The 25,202-nt window shown below is 30.7% G+C and overlaps 2 protein-coding genes across 23 annotated transcripts; one reads left to right on the top strand and one right to left on the bottom strand.

Annotated features, from left to right (window-relative positions):
• Positions 1-3,780: 3,780 nt before the first annotated feature.
• LOC132803235 (biotin carboxylase 2, chloroplastic-like) lies at positions 3,781-11,634 on the top strand. Of its 21 annotated transcripts, none has more exons than XR_009638274.1 (6): positions 3,781-4,368; positions 4,685-4,990; positions 5,491-5,552; positions 7,270-7,391; positions 10,442-10,596; positions 11,306-11,632. XR_009638274.1 is itself a non-coding variant. In XM_060815640.1 (4 exons), the coding sequence occupies exons 1-3, from the start codon at positions 4,241-4,243 to the stop codon at positions 5,510-5,512; spliced, it is 456 nt and encodes a 151-aa protein (XP_060671623.1). In that variant the 5' UTR covers positions 3,783-4,240; the 3' UTR covers positions 5,513-5,552; positions 11,282-11,634. The 21 variants fall into 21 exon arrangements, 6 of the variants coding, with proteins under 6 accessions (XP_060671623.1, XP_060671621.1, XP_060671620.1 ...); XR_009638286.1 differs by lacking the exon at positions 11,306-11,632 and having other exon boundaries at positions 3,781-3,975; positions 4,300-4,368; positions 4,690-4,990; positions 10,442-10,781; XR_009638284.1 differs by lacking the exon at positions 11,306-11,632 and having other exon boundaries at positions 3,781-3,975; positions 4,287-4,368; positions 4,690-4,990; positions 10,442-10,781.
• LOC132799329 (disease resistance protein At4g27190-like) lies at positions 10,240-24,940 on the bottom strand. 2 transcript variants are annotated; one of them, XM_060815634.1, is made up of 5 exons: positions 24,734-24,940; positions 12,421-15,343; positions 11,678-12,217; positions 11,221-11,299; positions 10,240-10,534 (listed from the first exon to the last, which is right to left on the bottom strand). In XM_060815634.1, exons 2-4 carry the CDS (start codon positions 15,244-15,246, stop codon positions 11,282-11,284), a joined length of 3,384 nt encoding a protein of 1,127 aa, XP_060671617.1. In that variant the 5' UTR covers positions 15,247-15,343; positions 24,734-24,940; the 3' UTR covers positions 10,240-10,534; positions 11,221-11,281. The 2 variants fall into 2 exon arrangements, with proteins under 2 accessions (XP_060671617.1, XP_060671618.1); XM_060815635.1 differs by having other exon boundaries at positions 11,221-11,295.
• Between the last annotated feature and the right edge of the window lie 262 nt (positions 24,941-25,202).

Here is a 25,202-nt window from a genome sequence, read left to right as displayed (position 1 = left end):
AAATTTTTCAAATATAATGATAGTTACTTTTTTTTTACAATCAAAGCCTTTTCACAACTATTGATTTCAGGGTTTGTAAAAATTTAAGGAAAAAAAAACTCCTTACCATTTGGAGTGCAGTGATTAAATTGGGAATAATATAGGTGGAACAAGAGAGTGGCAGAGTGTTACATATTATCCAAAGAAATTATAAACCTTCTAAAAACTCTTTTAAATTTTCTGCAAAGGAATATAGAAAATAATATTGTTTGCAATGGATTACATGATAAATAGAAATACTATCATACCATTTTTATGTTATATAGAAATACCTTTGATGCCATGATAAAGCTTAATCTCATTTTTATTTGATTCACATGTTCTAGGATTTAATTAGGTCAATCTAGATTAGGAATAATTAGATTGCCTTATGTGAATTAAACCCATTATTTGAGGAACCATCCTTTGATTATTTTAAAGATTAAGTGTGGTTGGCATATATCATTGTTGGAATTTGGTCGCATGCATTAAAATGAATATGAAAAAGTAGTCGGGAATCCAAAACTGTAACGTTTCTATATCATTGTTTTTCTTCTTAGTCAATTCAATTGCTTTCTTTAATTTTTAATTGCTTTAGTTTAATTTTCTTTTTAATATTAATTTGCCAAACAACGAAAAAGAGTTTAAATTTCCAAAACATAAATTTATTATTCAAAGCAATTAAAGACCTTCTAAAAAATCCTTTAAAGATTCTATGCCAATTCTAAATCATTAATTTTTAAAGTCAAGCTTACAACATGATCATCTCATTAGAACTAAAATTATGTACCTAATTACCAATAAACAGTCCTAGAACAAGAAAAATTATTTCCTAGCAAATGATATCATCTAAATCTAAAAATTTACAAAGGTATTGTATACATGCATAAGTGACTTTGATTGAAATTTTAGATTAAAATAATAATGAAAACCTATTCAAAATTCATTAATAATTTGACACAAAATACTAAAAATATCAGGTTTTTATAAACATACATTTAATTTCCAATTTGTTTCTCTCTCATAAAAATTTAATATTAATTGAAATTTTATAAGATAATACTAGACATATATATGTAGTCAAATAAATTTTTATATCTCAAATAAAGGCCAAAAAAATGGTCAAAACAAACTTAGTAACTTATTAACAAAAACTGAAAAACAATGATTCATATGAAGTTCAATATAAAGAAAAATCATTGTGAAAAAAATATAAGGCCAAAAGAGGTCAAAATTTTACGGTGTTACACTACTAAAAAAAGAAAAGAAAAAGGGAATTAGTGACTAAATCTTTTGCAACTAAACTTTTTTGGTCGTTAAGACTAACATCAGTTACCATATAATGGTCGCTAAAAATTTCTTATCTCATATTGGAAAAATGGTGAGATAACATTTTCAGCAACCAAGGATTGATCACTAAATCTAAGTTTTTAATGACCAATTAAATTTTGGTTACTCAATGTGAGAGCAGAAAATCTTTCCTACGTCTTTTTTAGCGGGAAGAAGATTTTTCAGTGACCATATATGTATTGGTCATTGAAATTAATTATCACCGATCAATATTTGGTTATTATAGTCTAAGTAATTAAAAATGAAAATAAATATAAGTGCATGAAATTAGTGGCCATTCTTTGGTCACCAAAACTTTTGTCTTAGTGGCCAATGAATTGGTCATTAATACTAATAATGAGTGAGTAGATGGAGTTTGGTTGCTTAAAAAGAGTAAAAGTAAATTGTTTACTAGATGAAACTTTTGGTGAGCACATAATTATATATAGTTGTAATAATTAAATAATGCAACAAAAATATGAATATAAGACCCCCCCCCCCCCCCCCCCCCCCCTTTTTCTTTTTGGGATAGAATATGAATATAACACCTTAAGCCATCTAAAAGCTTTTATTGTTGAAATGTTGCATGAGTGATCAAAAGGTTGATAGTTAAAATTTTTTGAAATTAAAAAAAAAATGATGATATAGTACACCTTTGACTACTAAACATGAGCAAGCAAGTGATAGCATAAATAATTAAAAAAAATAAAAATAAAGGATAATACCTTTTAGTGATAAAAAAATTGGTCATTTGAGATTTTTTTTATTGTTTAGAATATAATATAAAAAAAATATAACTACTTCTCTCTCTCTCTATATATATATATACATATTTGTAATTGGTACTTGTGTATTTGAATTCATATATATATATATATGTGTGTGTGTGTATATGTGTGGAAATATATTATCATACATATATACATACATAAATTTATTATCCTTTAAATATAGCTATAGATATAAACAATATTGTATATAAATTTGATAAAATAGAAACTCTCCTCCACTTTATAATAAAAACCATATTGATATGTAGATGCTATGAGTTATCAATTAACTATGTAGACTTAATATTTAATCATTTGCTTAAATGCTCTTTTAGAATGGTTTAAATAACAATTATCATTGATGATAATCTTTAAATTTTAAATTCAACTATATTTGATATTAAAATATCTCCTTTCTTGGTTTATTAAAAAAAAAAAAGTGACATCATCATGATGTACATACAAATAAAGATGCATTCTTTGCCACCACTGGTGATTAGTGGGACCTATACTGACTTGGCAAATATTAATTGATTACATTTATTATTTTTCTTATATTATGGAAAAGTGAATTTTTATTAGTAACCTATTAAGTTACCATGTCAATATGTCACTAATAATGGGTAAGGATAAATTCAATAATCACGTTTGATCGGTTTAGTTTTTAAACGGAAAATTTTAATCAATAGGTTATTCGATAAAAAATCAATTTTGGAATTTTGAAAACCATGTAAGTATTGATTGGTCAATTTTGATTCTTCTGTTATTTTTTTCATTTGTTCAGTTAATTATTAGCTTTCAAAGATCAACACGAACATCGACTGCTTATATTTTGACTAGTTTAGCTAACCAATTAATGACATTCAGTTCTTTCAATTGGTTTCAATTTAATTGGTTTTTTTTTTTTAAATTTTCTTCGGCTTATAACAAACATCCCTAATGATGGTCATTATTGATTATAAATAGCATTTTCCATATTACTACGATTTTCATTATAAAGTAAGATATTTATTAGAAGAGCAAACTATATAAATTTCATTAAAAAACAATTGATGGTAGAGTCATTATTTTCTTGTATAAATATTGTAATTTGATTTCTTTAATGCATATAATAAAAAAATATATATATATAGAGAGAGAGAAAGAATATTTTACCTTAGAGTATAAAGCATTTTTCTTTTATAAAAGAGTGGACTTATTAAAGTGGTCTTACTTGTTATATGAATAAAAATTAAAATTCTTTCGGAATAGAACTTAATATGTCATTGTAGTCAATATTGCATGCATACATCAACATGCATATATATTAGTATATTTATATATATATATGTAAAACACAAATATTTTTCTTCAGAAGCATATATATGCATACTGATTTGATATTTACTATAAACTTGTAGTTATATATTTCCGAAAAGTATACTTAAATCACATTATGAACATGTAATAATTTTATATAGATACGGGTTAAATTTGCCTTTGATTAATTAGATTAACCACTTCTATAACATTAATACCATCTCAATAAATTAACAAAGTCAATTAATATTATTTTTATATCGATATTATATATAAAAAATTATATTAATTTATTTATCATATAAAATATAAAATTTTTACTTTAAAATTTGGGTCTTGCCAAACAAATAAAATTTTCATTTTGGCTTGGCGGGAAATTTGCCACCCTTCCCTTCGTTCCCTTCCAGTTAAAACAACATTTTGCCCTAGCCCAATTTGAGACTCTGCAGTGCTTCGTCACTCCAACAATGTCATCCCCTACTCTACGGCCGCATACGAATTTCTTCCGTGTTTCTTCTCTCTCCGACTGACGGATGATCCCGATCTAGCTGCCTCTCAGGTATGCTTTACCTCTTTATTTCTCTCTTTTCCTTTTCCCCCTCTGTTTCTCCGTCGCTTTCAATCACATAGCGACTCCCACTCTCCTCGTTTTCATCGAACTTTTCTAGTCCCATCTCCTTCATATCCCCCAACACATTCTTTTTCCTTCCTCCCTCTTTACTCACACACTTTCTTTCTGATTTGGTCCCAAAACTTCGTTGTCCTTCACTTGTGCAGGTAAATTTCCACGCCTTTTTTTTATTAGATCCGTTTTTGGGTTTTAGATGGTGGCACTGGAATTCACATTAAGCTTTTACTATTTCGATAAAGTTGGCTTCCTTAGGCTTTCCTTTATTGTTTTCTTGATGTGGATGCCACAATGCACATGTGCAAATCTGCTACTTCGCCACCTGTGAGTTCTTCTTTATGCGGTTCATTGCTTTTTCTTTGTAAGGACAGAATTTTTGCATTTGGGTTTTGGTTCTGAGGGTTCCTATAATGTTCAATTGTAGAAATTGAAATGGGTTCATTTAAAAGATTCTTTTTTTCATCCTGCAAAAAAAAAAAAAAGCAACTCCCCACACCGTTGCTCCCCCCCCCCCCCCCGCCCCCGTCCCCTTCTCTTGGAGCCTGTATTAGGAGTTCTAGTTTTTTATTGGTTTATCTAATTTGTTCTGCAATTTCTTGGGTCACCTATTTAAATTGAATGGATTGTTTTTATGGAGAAGTCAAGGAATCAGGAGTTCGCAATGTATCTTTATGGTGGGAAGTAAAGTGAACTTTCCCAGGCAAAGAGATCAAGGTGTTAGAGTTAGTAATAAATATAAGAAGCAAGGAGGAGCTCTCAATACTACTTGTCTTGAGGATAAAATTCTGGTGGCAAATATAGGAGGAATAGTTGTTCGCGTTATTAGAACTGCACATGAGATTGGTATACCTTATGTTGCTGTTTACTTCACCATAGATAAGGATGCTCTTCATGTGAAACTGGCTGATGAAGCGGTTTGCATTGATGAAGCACCAAGCAATCAATCGTAAGTCACACTAATTCTCTCTGTTTGTTTTCTCCAATCATGGTTATCCTAGTCATTTTGCATTTTTTATTTTTATATGAATGAAAGAGAAAAAGAAAAAACATGTCACAGATTAGTAAAAGGAAATCTCCCCGATCTGTTTCTGAATCCAGTTAGTCAATAGTGTTTACATGTTTCTCTCTCTGCGAATCTTATGAAAAGGTTCTGGAGTTTACCTCAAATTCGTTAGTATTCCAACTTGGTTTAAATTTCCAGTAGTTGGAATATATTGTAAAGTGTTGTATACATGCTTTCCAAGTTTCTAATATGGAATAGCCTCTCTTTTCTCTTTTCTGTCATTATCAACTTTTATTTTCCTTCGTTATTTTGTTTCTATAGTTATATTTGTTGTCCTTAAAAGTGTGCAGAAGTAAAAATTGTTGATTTCAACATTTCTAGTTCATGGTTCTCTATATTCATGTATTCACTCTTTGATCTGATGGCCATATCTTGTTATGCAGAACCAACGAAAAGTCTCCCTGAGATTGCAAAGGTTTAACTGGTTCACATATTTTCAATGAAGGTAATGATTATTTTACCTTGTTACATTGCATTGAATTCGTTAGACAAAATTTCCCTGATATATTAGATGAACATAGAATTATTGGACTGAATTTTATCTTCTTACAAACGATTATTTATACAATTAAACCATAAAAATGTCAAAACTCTCTATTTGATTATGTGCATTAGCCAGAAAACCAGAGTGACAGAGAACTCATAACAGCCTATGACACCCATAATCCTTTTAACTTCCAAGGAAAATAATCTAACCTACAAATATAACTGGCTGTGGTCATACTTGTTTAATAAAGCCTTGAAGGTATGCAATTTTGTAATGTTTGCTGGCTGTTTCCTCCATTGAGTTGAAAGTTGCTTTACTTTGATAAATATTAATTTTATCATGTGGTTTGACAGATTCATTAATTAACATAATTGAGTGCTCAAACTATGCCATGAATCTCTAGAAGCTGAGATGTAATACCACTAACCCAAGTGGTCATGTGCCACTTGTCTATTGAATAACTGGTGCACAAGTATGTGGTTTCCAATTGTATAATATCAATCTGATATCCATAACTAGAAAATGAAAAGTCTATTCTAATTATATTCTTTCTGGACCTATTAATCATAATGAAAAGTTAATTCAGAAACAAAAAAAATGGAGATGGACTATCTCTAATTAGAATAATATGTTCAAAGATGAAGATCAAAGTGCCACAATTTATAAATTACCTCAAAAAACTAATTCTCTGCAATGTGTCTGCATGGTTTGCAACCACATCCCACCAACATTTTAAAACATGTTATTGCTGTGTCTGCTCTGCAATTGAAATATCTCTTTGAACCTGTTGGTTTGAACACAATATGTCTGCATCATGATGGAATATATATTAAATATAAGTTTAGAAAAATGTGCTTGTAAATTGATCTACTATGTGTGAGAAAGTCTCCTTAAGGTCTTGTTATGTTTTTCATGATCCTCTTATAGTTAAGAAACCCAATTAGATGGGCATTATTGCTAAAGTAATTCCAAACACAAACATTACATGTCAATTTGGAAAGTGCAGTGTCTAAATTTTGGGAACTTGAAGCAGTGAAAAATAAATGACACTTTTTGCAGGATCTCTTTAGATTGAGTTACAGAGGAGAAAGCTTACTCGTTTATGTGTGTAGGGTGGATAGCTTGAGGTTGGTTTAGTAGGTTGAGACGTGTGTAGGGTGGATAGCTTGAGGTTGGTTTAGTAGGTTGAGAAGTCTTATGGGATGCTTATAAGACTTACTGGAGCGTTCACTGTTAGCAAGCATAAATAGAGTAGCACAAGGTTTCCGTGTCAGCTTGGCATATTTTCATGCATTATATTAGAAAGATACTGTGGTGACAAGTTGTTTCAGGGGGATAAAACACTTGCTTCCCGTCCAATGACAGTTAATTTATGCCCTAAGCTTCAGGATTTGTTCTGCTTTAACTGATTGTTGAATGGAATAATATATGGGGATGGAGATACGTGAATATTGTGTTTTTCTTTCTTTCTTCTTCTTCTATATATGTATATATATATAGCATTTATAGTGGCTTTATATATATATGTATATATCTAATTTCTTCTTCTTCTTTATATATATATATATATATATGTATTAGGATTTCTAGTTCTGTATTGGTTTATATATATATATATATATAGCATTGAAAAGATTATAAATATTGTGTTGTTTGATTGCTATTTTAAACAAAGGAAGGAGAGGCTGCTGAAGAAACAACACAGACAAGCTCTCCTTCTTGATAATTTCTTAAGTGTGGATGGACTTGGTCCAAGGCGCTCCCTTCATGATAGAAAACCTGTCACCTATACATTCGGTAATAGCAACAAATATGAACATGTTTATTTTATTTTCTGCATAATTTTCTAAGTGCAATTCACTCTTTTGAGGTAGTTATTTGATCTTTATGTGGTTTAACATTTGATTTTTGACAATAAGTGAAGTATGAAATGTGGGTCGTGGGAGAGTGCCTTCGTTCATTCAACTTATTGCCTTTGGTTTGCTTTTAACCCCAATTCTTTTAAGGTAAAAGCTTAGTCAAATTGAGCATTTTGTCTCTACTTACATTCATCTTTTCTTAAAAAATGGGTTACACCTTAGCTGTCTCTCCATCCAAATAGAGAATTTTCAACTGTTGAGCACTTGGGATAGCAACGTAGAGGGTCCACCCTTGCAAGTTCTTTTTATTAGGCTATATGCTTTTTCCTTTGATTGCCAAATTTTTATGTTTCTTTGGATACTGACAATTAATTGGATTTAATCAAGATTAGTTTAGATGTTGTGTGGTTGCCATGCTTTTTATGAGGTTTCATTTTTCATGGATGTTTCTACATATTTGTTGGCACATCAACATTGTCTGAATAGATGGATGTATATTATTGGAATTACTTTTTCTTTTATAGGTTACTGAGATTCCTTTTTCATTAGTCTGGTGCCTAATTCATTGATGGTCATAGCCCAAAGTAACTTTGTAGTACCAAACCATTATTGATACCTAATTAAGCATCCTTAATGATTGTTTGCATTGTTAAGAACTTGAATTCTAAAGATTTTATTTCCATGGATGCTTGGAAATATAATGTACGCACATTTCTAATGTATATGAGGTCTGTTTGTGTATGTAAGTTATCATTTTTATCTTCAACCAAAAAAAAAAAAAAAAAAATGTTATCATTTTTACCGCCTTGTCTTTTATGTGTTACACTAACTTCTCTAAGTACTAGTTTAATATCTAATTGGTTGGGGTCGTTTTCAATTTATTCTCTTGGGTTATATATATATATATATATCTATATTCTCTACATTCATGATGATTATATTTTGTTAAAAACATTCCATTTAGAAGGTTAGATGGAATACAAGATCTTTAAGGGGAATGATTTATTAAAATCTCTCTGTTTCTTATTATTGACTTATTCCAGTAGAAAGGGGTATTGACTATTCAGCCAAACCATCAGGCTTTGCTCACCTATTGGTTGCTAACATAAAGCATTTAGAGACTAAAGTTTGGTTGCTGAATATAGAGCATTGGTGACCAATTTTCGGTGATTAAAAACATTTTTGAATATGTAAAAGACCAAAAGTGACTACTATGTTGGTTGCTGTGAGTATTTTTAGTGACCAATCAATTTGGTCTCAAAAAAGTTATTTTTCAGTGACCATGTTGTTGGTCAATAATAATTATAATATTGGTCACTTAAACCACTTTACGCTACCAAAAGTTGATTAAATTGGTGAATTTTTCAGAGTTTTAGAGTCTAAAGCATGGTCACTGAAAAATCAAAATCTGGTTGCTGAAAGTTTTAAGTTTTAGCGACGAAAGTTGTTCAGTAACTAAATACAATTAGTGACGGGCTTTTAGCAACCAACCAAAAATCCATTTTTGGCGACCAAAAAGACTGGTCATTGAAAGTGATTTTTTTAGTAGTGTTACAGTACATAAAACAGACATACTATATATAAATTATTAGGTTTATTCAAGACACAAAGTAATTTAAATCAAATTTCAACTCTTAACTGATCTAATTAGGAAATGAAAATTTGCAGCAATTATACATCACTTAGAAAATCATCCTGGATAAAATATAAGGAATGTGAAGCTAAATGTTTTTACATAAAACTCGATATACAGAGGATACCGCATATAAAATTTCAAGCCAAAATAACTTTGTTTAAATCTGTTTTGAAATTTTACAAACCAATCATACTGGTGTTGTATATAAAATCAAATAGGAAACGTAAACTTTAAAATTTCAAAATATTGAAAACAAACCCAACTTAAGTAAATAAATTTTTACAAATTCGTAAAAATGTCTAGTATTATTCATAAAAGTATTAGAGCCAAATGAAATTTTTAGATATTCAAAACAAATCTAAAAAATCACATTATATAGATACCCACAAAAATTTCAGATCAGGGTTCCAACATCTAAAATTCAATCTAATCCTAGAAACTTATCTCAAAAACCATATAAATCCTATAAAACATCTAATCTTTTGCTATCCTTAAAACTTCTAAAACTTGTTCTCTTTGGGCTAAGACACCCAAAGATTGATGAAAACCTCCAATAGGAAGAGAAAAACTTAATTAATTTAAACCGTTAAAGAGAAATTTAAAAAATAATCCCCTAATGAATCCTTTAAGACTGGTAGGAGAAGGAGAAAAAATTTACATACCTTAAATTTTATAGCTAGAAATTATATTCCCACTCTAAACCTATGTACAAAGACCTATGTTTCTTAACCCTATTCCAACTTTAATAAAAATTAAATTAACATAATTATTATTGTTAATTAACTCAAGTAGTAAAACAAAATAAATAGCTAATATTCCTATATAAATAAAATAGATAAACAATTAAACAATTAAATAAATACACACAATAAAAAGTACATTTTTTTTTCAAAGCTGTATATTTATATATATATATATATGTACAGTTCGTCTATGGTACGGACGGTCCTCATACGGACCACAGTATTGATGACGGTTTTTCATAATATTGGTGACGATTTTCTAAGCAACCGTCGTTAATACTATGAAAAACCGTTACTAATACTGTGGTCTTCATGCGGACCATTTTCACCATAGAATTTCCGTATATATGTATGTATGCTTGTGTTATTTATTTGTATTCGTGGATATTGTAAAATGGAAAAACATGAGCAGTAAGTAATCGAAAGCATGAACATAAATATATATATGCCTTCCAATTTAAAAGTGTGGAATTATTAGGAATCACATCTTCGCTGCCACCTCTAGAGGAGAAACTGACAAAATTTCAGTCTCAGAACTTTCAATTGATAGGAATCAATGGGATATATGTCTTGATGAATGTTATACATTATCTTCTTTTTCTTGAGCAGAAATCTCTTCTGAGTTGCAAGAAGAAATTTGCCATAGAAAATGGGAAAAGTTTCGTCAATATACTGCATCAGCGGACAGCTTCACTTGGTTTCCTAAAAGACGAATTAAACAAAATTATTTCATTAACTCAGATATGCATGGCAATTTGTCACAGGTGGATAAACAATTCTCAAGTGTAGATAAGTCCTTTAAACAGAGCATTTGACAACCATAACTGAAACATGTGACAGAAGCAACTCATTGAAACAAAGCATTAATAAACTTTTGCCACTGTTTCAGTTTTGTCTAAAACAACAATATTATTCCTAAAATACTAAAGCACAAAGTCAAGTTGCATCCTCTCTACATTTATATATTTTTGTTAGGAGTTTGGAAAAGTGAACAATTTCATGGAAATGCCTTTGTCTTTTAAATTTTGTTGCAATGCCAGATATAAAAATTGCAAGTCCAAATTAAACAAATTGAGTTTATTTAAAAGTGTCTAAGAATCAATATGTATAAATTTACTGATTCTGCTCCTATGTGACCTATCATTAAATGAGCTATCCAATCAGTTAGATGATACCTCTGATTATATATATATACACACGAAACCTACTATATGCATTATATTAATAAATAAAAAAATTATTTACAACATAAATGTGTACTGAAAAATTATAATTAAGGCATTATAAATTATATATAAACGAAAATCTATATAAAGATCATATATCAATAAAAATTATATAAAAAGTAAATCAAAAACAAAAGAAAATAAAAGATATAAATCGGTCACCTTCATCCATTCTAGATTGATTTGTATACAATATAATCATCATCTTCTTTTTCTTCTTCAGCTAAATGTAGCGATCTTTCTGCAGATTTTGAGTCAGTTATCACAAGTATTCCATCAGGGGAAATCTCCATCTCAACTCCGCAATTAATAACTATTAAATGTTGTATATAGCATAGATGATAAATATTAGCATACATGATAAATATTAGCTGAACAAACTATACATATGGGTGTGACTGCATATAGATATAAAGACTGCTTTTTGTCACATGGATTATATATAATCCGCAGTCTTTTGGAGACCGAAGAAATTTATTTATTATATACATATATATATATATATATATAGAAAGAGAGGGAGAGAAATCATACTAGTTGCACACGATAATCAAAAACCTTACCAGAACAAGTTCTAAATAAACTATATTTATGTATATGTTGTTTGTAACTAAATTACCTTTTCAATAAGAAAGAGAGGTTTAGGACTAGTAGTGGCTTGATCATGTTGATGATGGAATGTTGAAATGTCGGCGGCTAAAATCTCCATTTTCTCACATTCAATAATCTCCACCCGAGTCAATGACGGCCACTTGTAAGTATGCATTCCTGGATAGAAACTCCCAAGTTGTGGTAGATATCGTAAGCAAAGTTTCTCTAATTTTGGGAACACAAACTTGATGATTTCTTCAGCACCATCATCACCTTCTTCTTTTGCAATGATTTCTTTGATGGACCTGCAATTCGTTACAGTCAGCTCCACTAACTGCTCAAGACCTCTAGCGGCGGAGGCTGGAAAAATATATTTGAGCCTCTGACATCTATGGACTCGTATTATACGCAGATTTCGATAGCTATTCAACTGTTTGTCGGCGGCTGATAATTTTGTAAGTTTGGAGGTGAATTCTGGAGGAGCAAGCTGGTCATGATCAGGCCATATGCTCGTAAGCCTATCCAGCTCTTCCATTTCTAATACCTCCAATGATTTAGGGAATTTAAACTGTACCATCCAAAATGTTATATAGTTCATCAATATTTTTATTAATATAAAAAAATAAAAAAAAAAACTGAATATTGTATAAAAATAAAATATTAAAATAACAATAACCAATAACCCACCTCCAATTAATTAGCTTAAACTTTTGGAAACATACGTATATATACACACATACACACAAACACACACAAGCGAATATTAATTACCTTCCAATTGAAAAGTGGTGCCGAATTATTAAGAATCTCATCTTCACTGCCACCTATAGAGGAGAAGCCAATAAACTGTGGTAGATGTACAAGACTCAGAACTTTCAATTGACAGAACTCAGTGGGATCCATGTCTTGACGAATGAAACTCTTATCTACTTTTTCTGCAACAAAAACCTCTTCTAAGATGTCACAGTAACTCAATTCCGTTTCTTGAAGCTGCAAGAAGCAATTGACCATAGAAAATGGGAAAAGATTCTTCAATCCACTGCACCCGTCAGCACATATGGTCCTTAGTTTCCCAAAAGAGCCGATTCCTAGCTGAGGATAACATATACTTTCCACACTTGAGACATCATATAGACGTAGTGACTCCAATTTTGGGAAGGCAGAATGAGTATAATTGATTGATTCAATGATATGCTTCATTTCACCAGCATGATTTTGGAGGTTGAGACGTTTCAGTTGAGGAAATCCCTCACTGTCTAGTTGAGGAATACAATTACTAACTCCTTCCACCAGATCCAAGTACAAATTTTCAGATTTCTTTATAAGCATTTTAAGACTTTGATCCAATTGATCGCTTCTTGTGAGTTCGAGTCTTAGCTTCTTTGAGTTTTCATAGCCCATAAACTCCCTCAAAGGAAACACGCCACCAACACTTATTCTGAATCTTTCTAACTGATCAGAGAATAAGCTTGTTGGCAAAGCGTCAGCATTCTCAACACTTACGTTCAATGTGGTCAACTGAGACAAGTGCTTTAGCTCTGAAACACTGGCATTAATTTGTCTTTCACCTGTAACTCCTTCGGCTTCCCAATTTTTAAAGCTGTACTTCATGTTCAACTCTTCTAGGCTGCTTAAATTCGATAAGACATTCGGTGGAATAATTTCAAGCTTTATGCAATAGCTCAAATCCAACAATCGTAGACAAGTCAACTGTCCTATTTCTTTGCACAATTTTCCAACATGAGAGCGTGCCAAACTAAGAATTTGTAAACCCCGTAGCTCACCGATTTTAGGTAGGACATCATCGTCATCCGTAAACATGCAATCTTCCAAACACAATGTTTGAAGATTTGTTAGGGAAACAAAAGATGGAGGCAGTAGAAGATTACGAAAACTTGTTAAATCCAGCACTTTGAGTTCCTTCATCTCTTCAAAGAAATTTTCTGGGACTTCCAGTGGCTTATCATCATTATTTACAAGAAGAAACAATTTTAGCTTTGGACATTGCAACTTTGCAGGAAGCCCAGCTGGGATAGTACTGCCGGCATCGAAAAAAATCATATTGCAATCCTCTGAAAAATCCTTCTCGGGCCATGTTTTCAACTCATTTCCCTTTGTTACTGATAAAACCTGGTGCTCTTTTCTAGCAATGTATAGAGCAGCATCACGGGCAACATCATGCATTTCGGGATATTGATCATCTTCACCGTCAAGCAATAGACAAGAGTCTTTAAGGTAATCAACTAATGAATACAATCTATTACGTGCTTTCTCCAAAGTATCCATATTTCTAAGTATACCCAAGCCAAAACTATACATCAACAAGTCTCTGAGTGAAACTCCGTTTCCTACCACAGTCATTGCACATAGCAAGAAAAATGACTTTGCCTCGTTATCACGTAACTGGTTGTAACTCCACTCTAGAACTGAGTATGATTTTTCTTGCATTTCATTCCTGTCAATCTTTTTTAGACTTTCCAAAGCATCTTTCCATGAATATTCGTTTTTACTTCTTAAAGAACTTGCAACTGAGATGATTAAAACCGGCAAACCTGAACATCTTTTGGCTACTTCAACAGCTATATTTCTTATAGCCAGATCTTTTACCACATCCCCTGCCTTCTTCTCAAATAAAATCCAACTTTCTTGCTCATGTAAAACTTCAAGCTTAAATTCATTTCGTGTACCCGTTTCGGATAACACTTCTCGAGTTCTAGAGGTTGCTAAGATTTTACATCCCCCAACAGGTTCAAGTCCCACGACCTCCAAATTAAGTTTTGTCCAAATATCATCTAAGATTATCAAAATCTTCTTGTTTCTTGTCCTTTCTTTCAAATTCAATGCTCTTCCAGCTATGGTCTCTTGTTGAAACTTCAAATCCAACTTGTCAGCAATTTCTCCTTGAATTCTTTTGGGGTCCTGGTTCTGAGAGACGGTTGCCATAGCCACCTCATCAAACAAGTGGCTTTGTTGAACATGATCAGAAACTTGTTTGACAAGTGTGGTCTTCCCCACACCACCCAATCCATACACTCCGATAATGTTGATGTCAGGTCTCAACAATTCTTTTATGATGCTATTCATAATTGATGTCCTTGATTGAAATGCCTCAGATGTGGTAGATGTGTTCCATGTCTCTGGAAGAGAAGCACGGTATGAAACTAGTTGGGTGGTGTATTTTTCACCCTCTGTCCGTAACTCGGCAACCTCTTTCTTTATTTTTGTTGATTTCCTGCCAAGTTGATGACGAGGCTTCAGATTTGCACAACACCCATGGAGACATTTCATGTTTGCTTGATGTTCTTCTTCAACGAATTTGTTTGCCTCTTCAGAGAATTTGTTTGCCTTTTCAATAACCTCGCCAACATTTTCGAACCACTTTTTGACATCGTCTTCAGCTTTTTTATTTTTTCTCTCACCTTCATCCACAGAATGCTGCACCCTGCCTTTCAGTAAATCCAAGTTCCTAACTTGAGTTTCTAGATCTGCTATCTTTGATTTGTATTGAACCACATAGCAAACTTGGCGTACGATTGGTTGAACTGTATACTCGGCAATTGTTGCAATCCAATCAGCAATAGTCATAATTTGTTCCATAACTTGCTCTCCAAAACACTTTTCTTTTCCTTTTACTTTTTTTTCCCTTTTTTTTTTTTTGTTTTTTCTTCTTTTTGACTATTCAAATTTGTGGAGTCTGAAAATGTAAACCAAATAAAATATCAGAATGAATTTATAATTGTTTATAATTACAATTCTATAAAAAAAAAGAAAATTTTCCATGGTTTAATTCAGTATTTAGATACCTAGCATCAAATTATCAAATTAATTTTCGCAAAAGGATATATGTGTCATATTATCTAAAAATTTATACATATAGCTTTTATAAGCAAATGCAGTTTTTTTCCCCATAAATAAAATAAAATCACATTTGCTATATATTTTTTAAATATACTAGTTTAATTCTATTCTTTCAATGATTTATCACTAAACAATATTTTTTTAGTATTTTCTTATTACTTATAAATATTTTTAAAATTTTAAATCCAGGTTTTAGGCAGGTTTCTTAATATTTAATATTTTTGACAAAATAAAGTTTAGATATAAATATTTTTGAACTATTGATGTTTTGCCCAGTAAAACTATACTAACTACAGAAACCCTAATCTTAACCCCAAAAAGAAATTTTAAAAAATGTAACCAAAAAAAAAAAGATTATATGCATGAGTATCTTAAAATGTTAAAAGATACATGACAACAATTTCATAAATATATATTGAAAATTGTTTTTTTTTTGGGAGAATTTATAAAAAAGTTCTCATTGTTTGTCTTTTTCAATCATCTAATTTCATTTTTTTTACTAAAAAATAAATAATATTGAAAATTAAATGTTTATAACGAGATATATAAATATTTCTTCATCAAGAATTGGGAAGAAAATTTGTACAAGTAATAACTAAAAAAAAACAATTGTACAAGTAATAGCTAAATATGGAAAAAATAATTATTTGAGAAGAACTTTTATAAAAAAAACCTTATAGATAATTTCAAAATATAAAAATATAAACCCTTAATAAATTGTTACTGTGTACAAATAATAAAATAGTAAATGTTATAAAATAAACATAATAAAATAGTAAATGTTATAAAATAAACATATAATTATTGTTTTCATAAAGAATCGGACAATATTGAACAAATAATTAACAAATATATAAAAAAATAATTATTTGAAAAGAATTTTTTATAAAAACAATATAAATAATTTAAAAACATATTTTACTAAAATAAAAATACACATATATAGATATATATATATATATATATTATGATGAGAGAATATAATATTCAAATTTATAAATTTTCTATTGTAGTGTAAAACTTGAATTTTTAGACATCCAACACAACACAAAAAGAATAATATTACATTGGTATGATATTATCATTCTTATAGTAATATCAAATGTCAATGTTTGTCACCCATTCAAATAAGAAAACTTCTTCAATATTTGATATTGATATCTCTATATATTATCATTCTTATATATGATTTTAGTTAGCTGTCTCTGTGTTTTTGTAATTATCTATATTATGAAAGAGACTACAAATAAAGCCCTCATCATTCTTACAAAACACATAATAATAGAATTATTTTCCTCCTTTAATATTCTCTTCTATATTTTTTCTTCTTTATTTTATACTAGGTTATCAGTACGAATTCCTAATCTAACTATTGCTATTTTGTTCTTGCTTGAGAAAAATCCTCACACGATTTGGACACTATCTTCCTATTTTTTATCACCATAAAATAGTATGGACTATTGATGTTTATGTGTTAGTAGACATGGTCATACACGTGGATTGGTGTTCAAATTAGTGAATGCTCAGTTAATTTGAACCCTTCATCTATGTAAAAGCATTTATGAATTTCAGATCTCTTAATAAGGTAGGTCCATTAAATTTGATATGTGTATATTGTTTGTTTATGTGATATCCGGGATAGTTTAATTTGAGCAAAGTCTTTCATTAATTGTTTATATGAATCTACTTTGAATCCTAGATTATAGTATTATTCTAGTTTGTCGTTTTCTGATCACGATCAATTTGTGTGCACGTGTATAGATCATTTTCCTTTTTTATTTTTAAATTTTCTTTACCTGTTTTCCTTTCCCCTAAAAAAAAAATTGTTTTCGTGAATATTCTAATTATTGGACTTTCTAACTTTGTTACATCTTTTTCTATGCTTATTATATCTTCAAACCACACATTAGAAAATAACCAATGCTTGGCAATGTAATGGTATCCCTCTGCCAAGAAAATTTTCTGGATCCGCCGTTGTAATGTAACTACTTTGTAAATGCATGTACTTTTGTTACAACCATATGATTTGACATGTCTGTGAATAACATCTAGAACCCATTTATAACTCGTCCTATTAAGTTATATATATATATATATATATTAATATTTTTATAAATGTATTCAATAAAATATCTTTGAACATATGCATGCGTTCGACGTCCACTTTTGCCGGTCAAGATTTCTTCGTATATTCTAATTATATATATATATATATAGATGTTAAAATCTTTTTTTTTTTTTTTTTTTTGGTGATATCCTTCATTCAACCTCTAACAATTTGGTTTTAATTTTGGACCATTTATAGATAAGAGTAAATTCTATATTTTAATAAATTATACATTTTTAGGTTCCATCCTAAAAAACTTTACTTCTACAAAATAATAATTATATGCATATTGCAAAAAAAAATATGGTACATTAAAAATTTAAAATGACATAAAATATATATGTAAAGTTGTTTGAGAATCATACATTTAGAGTTTTTACAATATTTATGAACTTGCTATATATAATACTTAGCCGGCATGGACACCTTCTTATCGAAGCTAAATATTCAAATAACAAATTAAATTATTTGCAAATTTTTTCTTAATGAAAGAAAAGTAAAACTAGATTGATTGAGGATTGTATATGTTGTGTTAGATAGTAAAATTTTTTAACTACAAATCTACTAAATTATAGCCTCCTCGTAGTTATAAAATTATATTAGTTCCAATCATATGACTATAGAAAGGTTTTACTGTATATTGTTGAAATATTGCCTCATGTTTTATATGTACTGATGCTATGATATATACATATATATATATATATATATATATGTATATCTTGTCTCTAATAAATCGAATCATATAATTATGTAACAACTTGTGTAACACCCTGCCTTCTTTGGTGGACCTATAATTCTTTGTCAATATTATTCCCAATTTAATTACTACTCTTGATATATAGATTTTTGTTCAGAGCCCCCGAGGAAATCATCTATTATAGGATTGCTCTCGCCTAAGCAAGCTTAATTTAAGAATTCTTTCAAACCTTGAAGCTAACCACTTTTAAAAGGCTCCGGTGTTATGAGAGTGACTATCATTAAATTTGAACTATATCTTGATCTACTCTCGAACGATGTTGGATTGGACACCAAATAGCCTATCAATTCCCACACACGCCGACACTGGTCATCACAATCCATATTCTTTGAGGCCTAGCATCTTTGCTGAGACATTTTCGACTGAGTACAAGCACTAATACTATTTGTAGCAACTCGTATCTACTGGTAAACTTGTCTCTCTCCGCAGATATTATCCTTAATTTAGCCATCGCACTCAGTGTAGGGGTTTTTTGTTAAAGCTTCCTAGGATTGCTCTCGCTTGAGAACTTGAGAACTCTTAACTTAGGAGTTCTTTAAAACCTTGAAGCCAACTGCTTTGAAAAAGCCTCAGCATTATGAGAGTAACTATTATTACATTTGAAACATCCCTTAATCCATACTCGAGCAATGTGACATTGCATACCAAATAGTCTGCCAATGCCCCGTACTTGCTCACACTGGTTCTCACAACAAGACCATTTATGGTCCTATGCACTCACACTAATTGTCATAAATTGTCTTGATAACTACTTGAAATTTTAAAATTTTGATCGAGTTTAAACAATAACACCATTTATGGGTCATAAGGACCATTTATGAGTCCTAGGTTTATGTAACATCTTGTCTCTATTAGCATCTCACTCTCTACTGATATTGTTCCCAATTTATCCACAAGACTCTTGATGGTATGGGATTTTTTGTTCAGACTTCATAGAATGTCACCCATCTTAGAATTGCTTCCATTAAAGCACGCTTAACCTAAAAGTTTTTTCAAACCCTGAAGCCAAATGCTTTGAAAATGCCTTGGTTGTTAAAAGAGTAACTATTTTACATTTGAACCATTATCATTCCATACTTAGGCAATGTGGGATTAGATACTGGTTATCCTTATCAGTAAGGTAGGCTACTAGTGCCTCTTACCTGCCCATATTTATTCTGGTAGTCTCACATCGAACCGTCACTAGTCATCACCATATACCGTAGTGTATTGTTCACTAATTTTGGCCATTTTTGCCCCGCATTCTTCTGGACTCATAGGTCTTACAATACAACTCCCTTAAGGCCTAATGTTCTTGCTGGCACACTTATAGCCAAGTATAGGCTCTAATATTGTCCACCGATATTATCTCCAATTTATCCACTGCACTTTAGATGGTTTGGGATTTTTTGTTCAAACTTCCTAGAAGATCACCCATCTTAGGATTGTAAATAGGCTCAAGTAGCTTAGAATCAACTCAAGCTAGGCTTAATTTTAGCTCGATGAAACTTAACTCATAAAAAAAAGAGCTAAGCTTGAACAATAAATGAAGCTTTTGAGTCGAGAAATAGATTAAGCTAGTGAGTAGCTTAAATTTATCATATATATGTATTTATATAAAAATTATATCATGAATTTAAGCACATTAAGTATTTATATTATAATGTATAAACAATATTTTTTATATTTTAAATTTATAAATTTTTAAAAATAAATTGATTTTATAATAAAATTAATAGAATCAATGGAACTTATTGATTATTAATAATAACATTTTTATTTTAAAAAAATAAATATTCAAGTTTTTAAATTTTCATAACGTGACTAGTCAGCCGAGCTAAAATCAAATTTTTTATGAGCGAGCTGAGTCGGGTTTAAGTAAGTGATTTCAAAATTTATGAACTTAAACCAAGCTTAAGCACTCATAAAATTATGTGAGCCGAGCTTAAGAATGCTACTACTCAGTTCGACTCAATTCTTTTATACCCTTACCCATCCTATCATTGCTTGCACTAGAGTAGGCTTAGCGTAAGAGTCTTCCTACGTTGAAAGCAAACGTTCTAAAAAACCCTTAATTGTTAAAAGAGTGACTTATTTACATCTGAATCATCCTTGTTTCACACTAGGCGATGTGGAATTGAACACTAGTTAGCCTTGCCAATAAAGCAACTTACCAATATCCTACACCCAACCACACTATCCTATAGTAGCCTTACGCTGAACTGCCCAATCTATTATTTACTGATTTTGGCCCTTCGGGCTCCTAGATCTTACAGTTTAACTTTTTAAATAGTCAAGTTTTTGGTTTGGCATGTATAACATTATGTAGAACTCAATGACACGAGTACATAAACTAGTGGCATATTAAATTCTGACATATGATTAAAAAGTTATAGCTTTAAAAATTTTTGAGCATAAATAGTTTATTTATGTCCAAACTAATCCAATTTTCTTATTAATATGAGATTTAAGTCTAGAATAGTTAGTAATTACTATTTTATTTAAGGGAAAATTACCCATTATTTAATTCAATATTTAGCTACTTAGTGTAACAGCCCAGACCACCCGCCTCAAGATATTGTCCTCTTTGGGCTCGGCCCGCACGGTTTTGCTCTTCTCGACCCCAGTACAATGGTGGGTCACAGGAAAAGGCCTCTTAGTGGTTAGGGGTCCCACCCCTACACCTGCTAGTCCCACTAGCCCGGGCCTCCCAGGCCCAACCAAGATATTGTCCTCTTTGGGGTATTCCAGGCCGTAGTCCCCCTCAAGGTTTTACGTTCATAGGATCTTTCACCTGGAAGGCCTCTTAGTGGTTAGGGGTCCCACCCCTACACCTGCTAGTCCCACTAGGCCGAATCTCCCAGACCCAACCAAGATATTGTCCTCTTTGGCAGTGGAAGCATACCTCAAGGTTTTACGTTCCCGACCCCTTTCAACGGTGGGTCACAGGAAGGCCTCTTGAAGGGAAAGGTATCCACACGCTTATAAGCCATACTTTGTTTCCCTTTCCAACCGATGTGGGATGTTACAATCCACCCTCCTTAGGGTTCAGCGTCCTCCCTGGCACACCGATCCGGGTCCGGCTCTGATACTACTGTAATAGCCCAGACCACCCGCCTCAAGATATTGTCCGCTTTGGGTCCGGCCCGCACGGTTTTGCTCTTCCCGACCCCAGTACAACGGTGGGTCATAGGAAAATGCCTCTTAGTGGTTAGGGGTCCCACCCCTACACCTGCTAGTCCCACTAGCCCGGGCCTCCCAGGCCCAACCAAGATATTGTCCTCTTTGGGGTATTCCAGGCCGTAGCCCCCTTCAAGGTTTTACGTTCACAGGATCTTTCACCCGGAGGGCCTTTTAGTGGTTAGGGGTCCCACCCCTACACCTGCTAGTCCCACTAGCCTGGACCTCTCAGGCCCAACCAAGATATTGTCCTCTTTGGCAGCGGAAGCATACCTCAAGGTTTTACGTTCCTGACCCCTTTCAACGGTGGGTCACAGGAAGGCCTTCTAGAAGGGAAAGGTATCCACACGCTTATAAGCCATGCTTCGTTCCCCTTTCCAACCGATGTGGGATGTTACACTTAGCATCAAATCATCAAATTAACTTTTGGGAAAAGTATTTTTCATGTTTTTTTAAATATTTATGTAGCTTTTTATGAATAAATGTAATCTTTAGAAAAACAAAAACATAATTTCTATATATTTTTCAATCCTAGTTTGCTCCAAAAAACAATTAGGAGTTTAAATATATTCATTTCACGTTTTATTATACAACAATATTTTCTTATTTCTTGTAAATATTTTTATTTATGTTAATTCAGATTTTATTTTAAGTTTTATAAACTATATATTTTCTTTTACAAAAATAAGTTTAGATAAAAATATTTTTAAAGTATTGGCCCTAAGCTATATTAATTACCTAAACCCTAAATCATAGGGAAAAAAAAATTGTAACTAAAAATCATTATATAGGTGCTTGAGAATTGAAGTAGCATAAAGGTGATAAATTATATGAAGTATTTTCGGCATTCCGGATAAATTAGAAATAATTTAGGAAAATCGATTAACTTAGATTTGATTAACGTAGATTTAATTTCATAAATAAGGGAATTTCATATTTCATTTCCATCTATGTTTAGGAACCTTTTTAACTATGGAATTTTAGTGATTTGTAATTTTTTGTTTTCTTAATTTATGTATTAGAATTTTGTATGCCTACATATACTTAGTATTGGTGGAGGTAATGGGGGCTGATGATGAATAATATTTTGAGGTTTCTTTTTTTTTTTTCTCAATTTTTATCAAATTCACTGGTATTCTGTGGAATCAACAACTCTTTAATTTCTAAATCTTGGTTATTCGTAAATTAATTTAGATTATCGTTATAAGTTTTTGTGAGATTTTACCATTTTTTACGCTTCTACTCTGCATCAATTAGTATCAAAGTCTGGTTAGCGTTCTCCATAGCATAGAGAAACGCCGCCTTGGAAATGCTTCTCTGCCTACGATGAGTAGATAGATGAAGAGTATGAACATATATAGCAAAATCACGAAAGTATAATAACACATGGATCTATTTGGTGTGTTGCCCCACTTGAGGGGATTCGATTTTGAAGAGGATAAATCCGTTGATTTTGATTCTGATCCAATTTTCAGTGAGGAGCAAGTTGAAGAAAATCAATTTTCATCTTGATTTTCTTGGAATTAAGATTCATTGTTTGAAAATTTCAAACAATTAAGTTGATCTAGTTGCCCTATGTGAAGATTGATGATCGAGATTTCAAAAGTTTCCAACTATGCAATCAATAGTTTTAGATTTCTAGAAAATTAAAATATTCTAAATATATATATTTTTTATTTGGAACGGAAGATTCCAATTTTAAAATTGCAGCTTGAGGACAAGTTGCTTCCAAGAAGGGAAGAATGATGTAGCATACAAGGCAATAAATTATACGGAGCATTTTGAGCATTCCGAATCCGGATAAATTAAAAATAATTCATGAAAATTAATTAATTTAATTTTAATTTCGCAAATAAGAAGATTTAATATTTTATTTTTATCGTTGTTTAAGAATCTTTTTAACTATGCAATTTTAGTGATTAGTTATCTTTGGTTTTCTTAGTTTATGTATTAGGGATTTTTATGCCTACAAATGCTTAATATTCGTGGTTGTAATGGGGAATTGATGATGAGTAATATTTTGAGTTTTTTTTCTCAATTTTTATCAAATTCTTTGGTTTTCTACAAAATCAGCAAGTCTTTGATTTCTAAATCTAAGTTATTCATCGTAAGTGAATCCACAAATTTAGATTATTGTTGTATGTTTTTTGAAATTTTTATCATTTTCTTTTGCGTTTCCATTCTGCATCAAGAATCTAGTGATGTTAAATGTTAAATGATATACATGAGTGATCCCAAAAAATAATAATAATAATAATATGCAAGCATAAATTATCACAAATATATAAATATATTTATATATATATATTCCATGCTTGTCTTTTTCTTCATTATCTAAATTCACTTTTTTATAATAAAATAAAAAATATAAATATTGAAAATTAAATGTTTACAAATAGATACATAATTATTTTTTTCGTAAAGAATTACGAAAATTTTGAACAAATCATAATAAAAAAAATGTGAAAAGATTTTTTTTTTATATAGAAATGATAATCATTCTACAAAAAAGAAAATGCATATGAATAATTTAAAAATATTAAAATATAATTTTATTGAAAAGAAAATATTAAAAATTGTTCTTGTGTACAAATAATGAGAAAGTAAAATTTGACAAATAAATATATCATTAATTTTTTCATAAAGAACCAGAAAAAAAAAAGTTGAACCAATAATTAGAAATACGAAAAAAGAATTATTACACAAGATTTTTTTTATAAAAAGCCATATAAATAATTTTAAAATATATTTTATGAAAAATATTAAAAAAATTGTTCTTGTGAGAGAATATAATATTTAAATTTTCAAAATCTTCTATTGCGATGTAAAACTTAAATTTGAGACATGCAAAACAAGACAAAAAGAAAAGATTATGTGACAATTTCGGATAAACAGCACCTTAATTAAAATATCTTCCTAAACATAACTTTTTTTTTCCTATTTTTCTTTTCTTTACTCCGACCAAGTTTAGTTTTGAATGATTAAAAAAAAAAATATTAGTTTTTGAAGACTCACAAATGGATCATATATTAAAATATTAATTAATTAACAAATGAAATCATTTTTATTCAACAAGATCCAAATCCAAACCAAATAAGATATAAAAGTAGTCTATTAAAGATGATATAAGAAAGGTTTTTCATTAAAAAAAGAAAAAAAAAAAAAAAAGGATGATATAAGAAAGAGAACGAGTTGCTTACCCAAACTGATTAAGCTCGGGCGCTAGCTAGTCGATCACTTGCTCGCTTACTTCTCCCTTCTTTTGCTCCTCCACCTTGTCTTACCTCATAAATATCTTTTAGGCCTTTCATTTCTTTACATACTCATACTATTTAAGAAAATAATAAAAAAAAAAGAAAGGAAAAAATGATAAAAGCAAGCCACAGCTACACATATTTTAAGAAAGGTAAAAGGGGTGATGACTGATGAGTGGTATATAGTGGGCAAGCATGTGAATAATATACCATACCCACTAATTGAATGAAAAAAGTAAATGGACATAAGTCACATGACATGCCTTTCCGTGAATGCAAATAAGCTGATTTTAATGTATTCGACTCACAAATTTATCAATTACCAGCATGGATGCACATACACCATCTCATTCTGTGTTTAATAGATTCTCCTTTCACCAATTGAAAATTGACCTGCCAAAGAAATTAAAAAAAA

This window comes from Ziziphus jujuba, chromosome 3 (genome assembly GCF_031755915.1).
Source record: "Ziziphus jujuba cultivar Dongzao chromosome 3, ASM3175591v1".
In the NCBI taxonomy this organism is placed as follows: Eukaryota; Viridiplantae; Streptophyta; class Magnoliopsida; order Rosales; family Rhamnaceae; genus Ziziphus; species Ziziphus jujuba.
The sequence above is the reverse complement of the archived record's forward strand: the minus strand, read 5'-3'. Positions and strand labels throughout refer to the sequence as shown.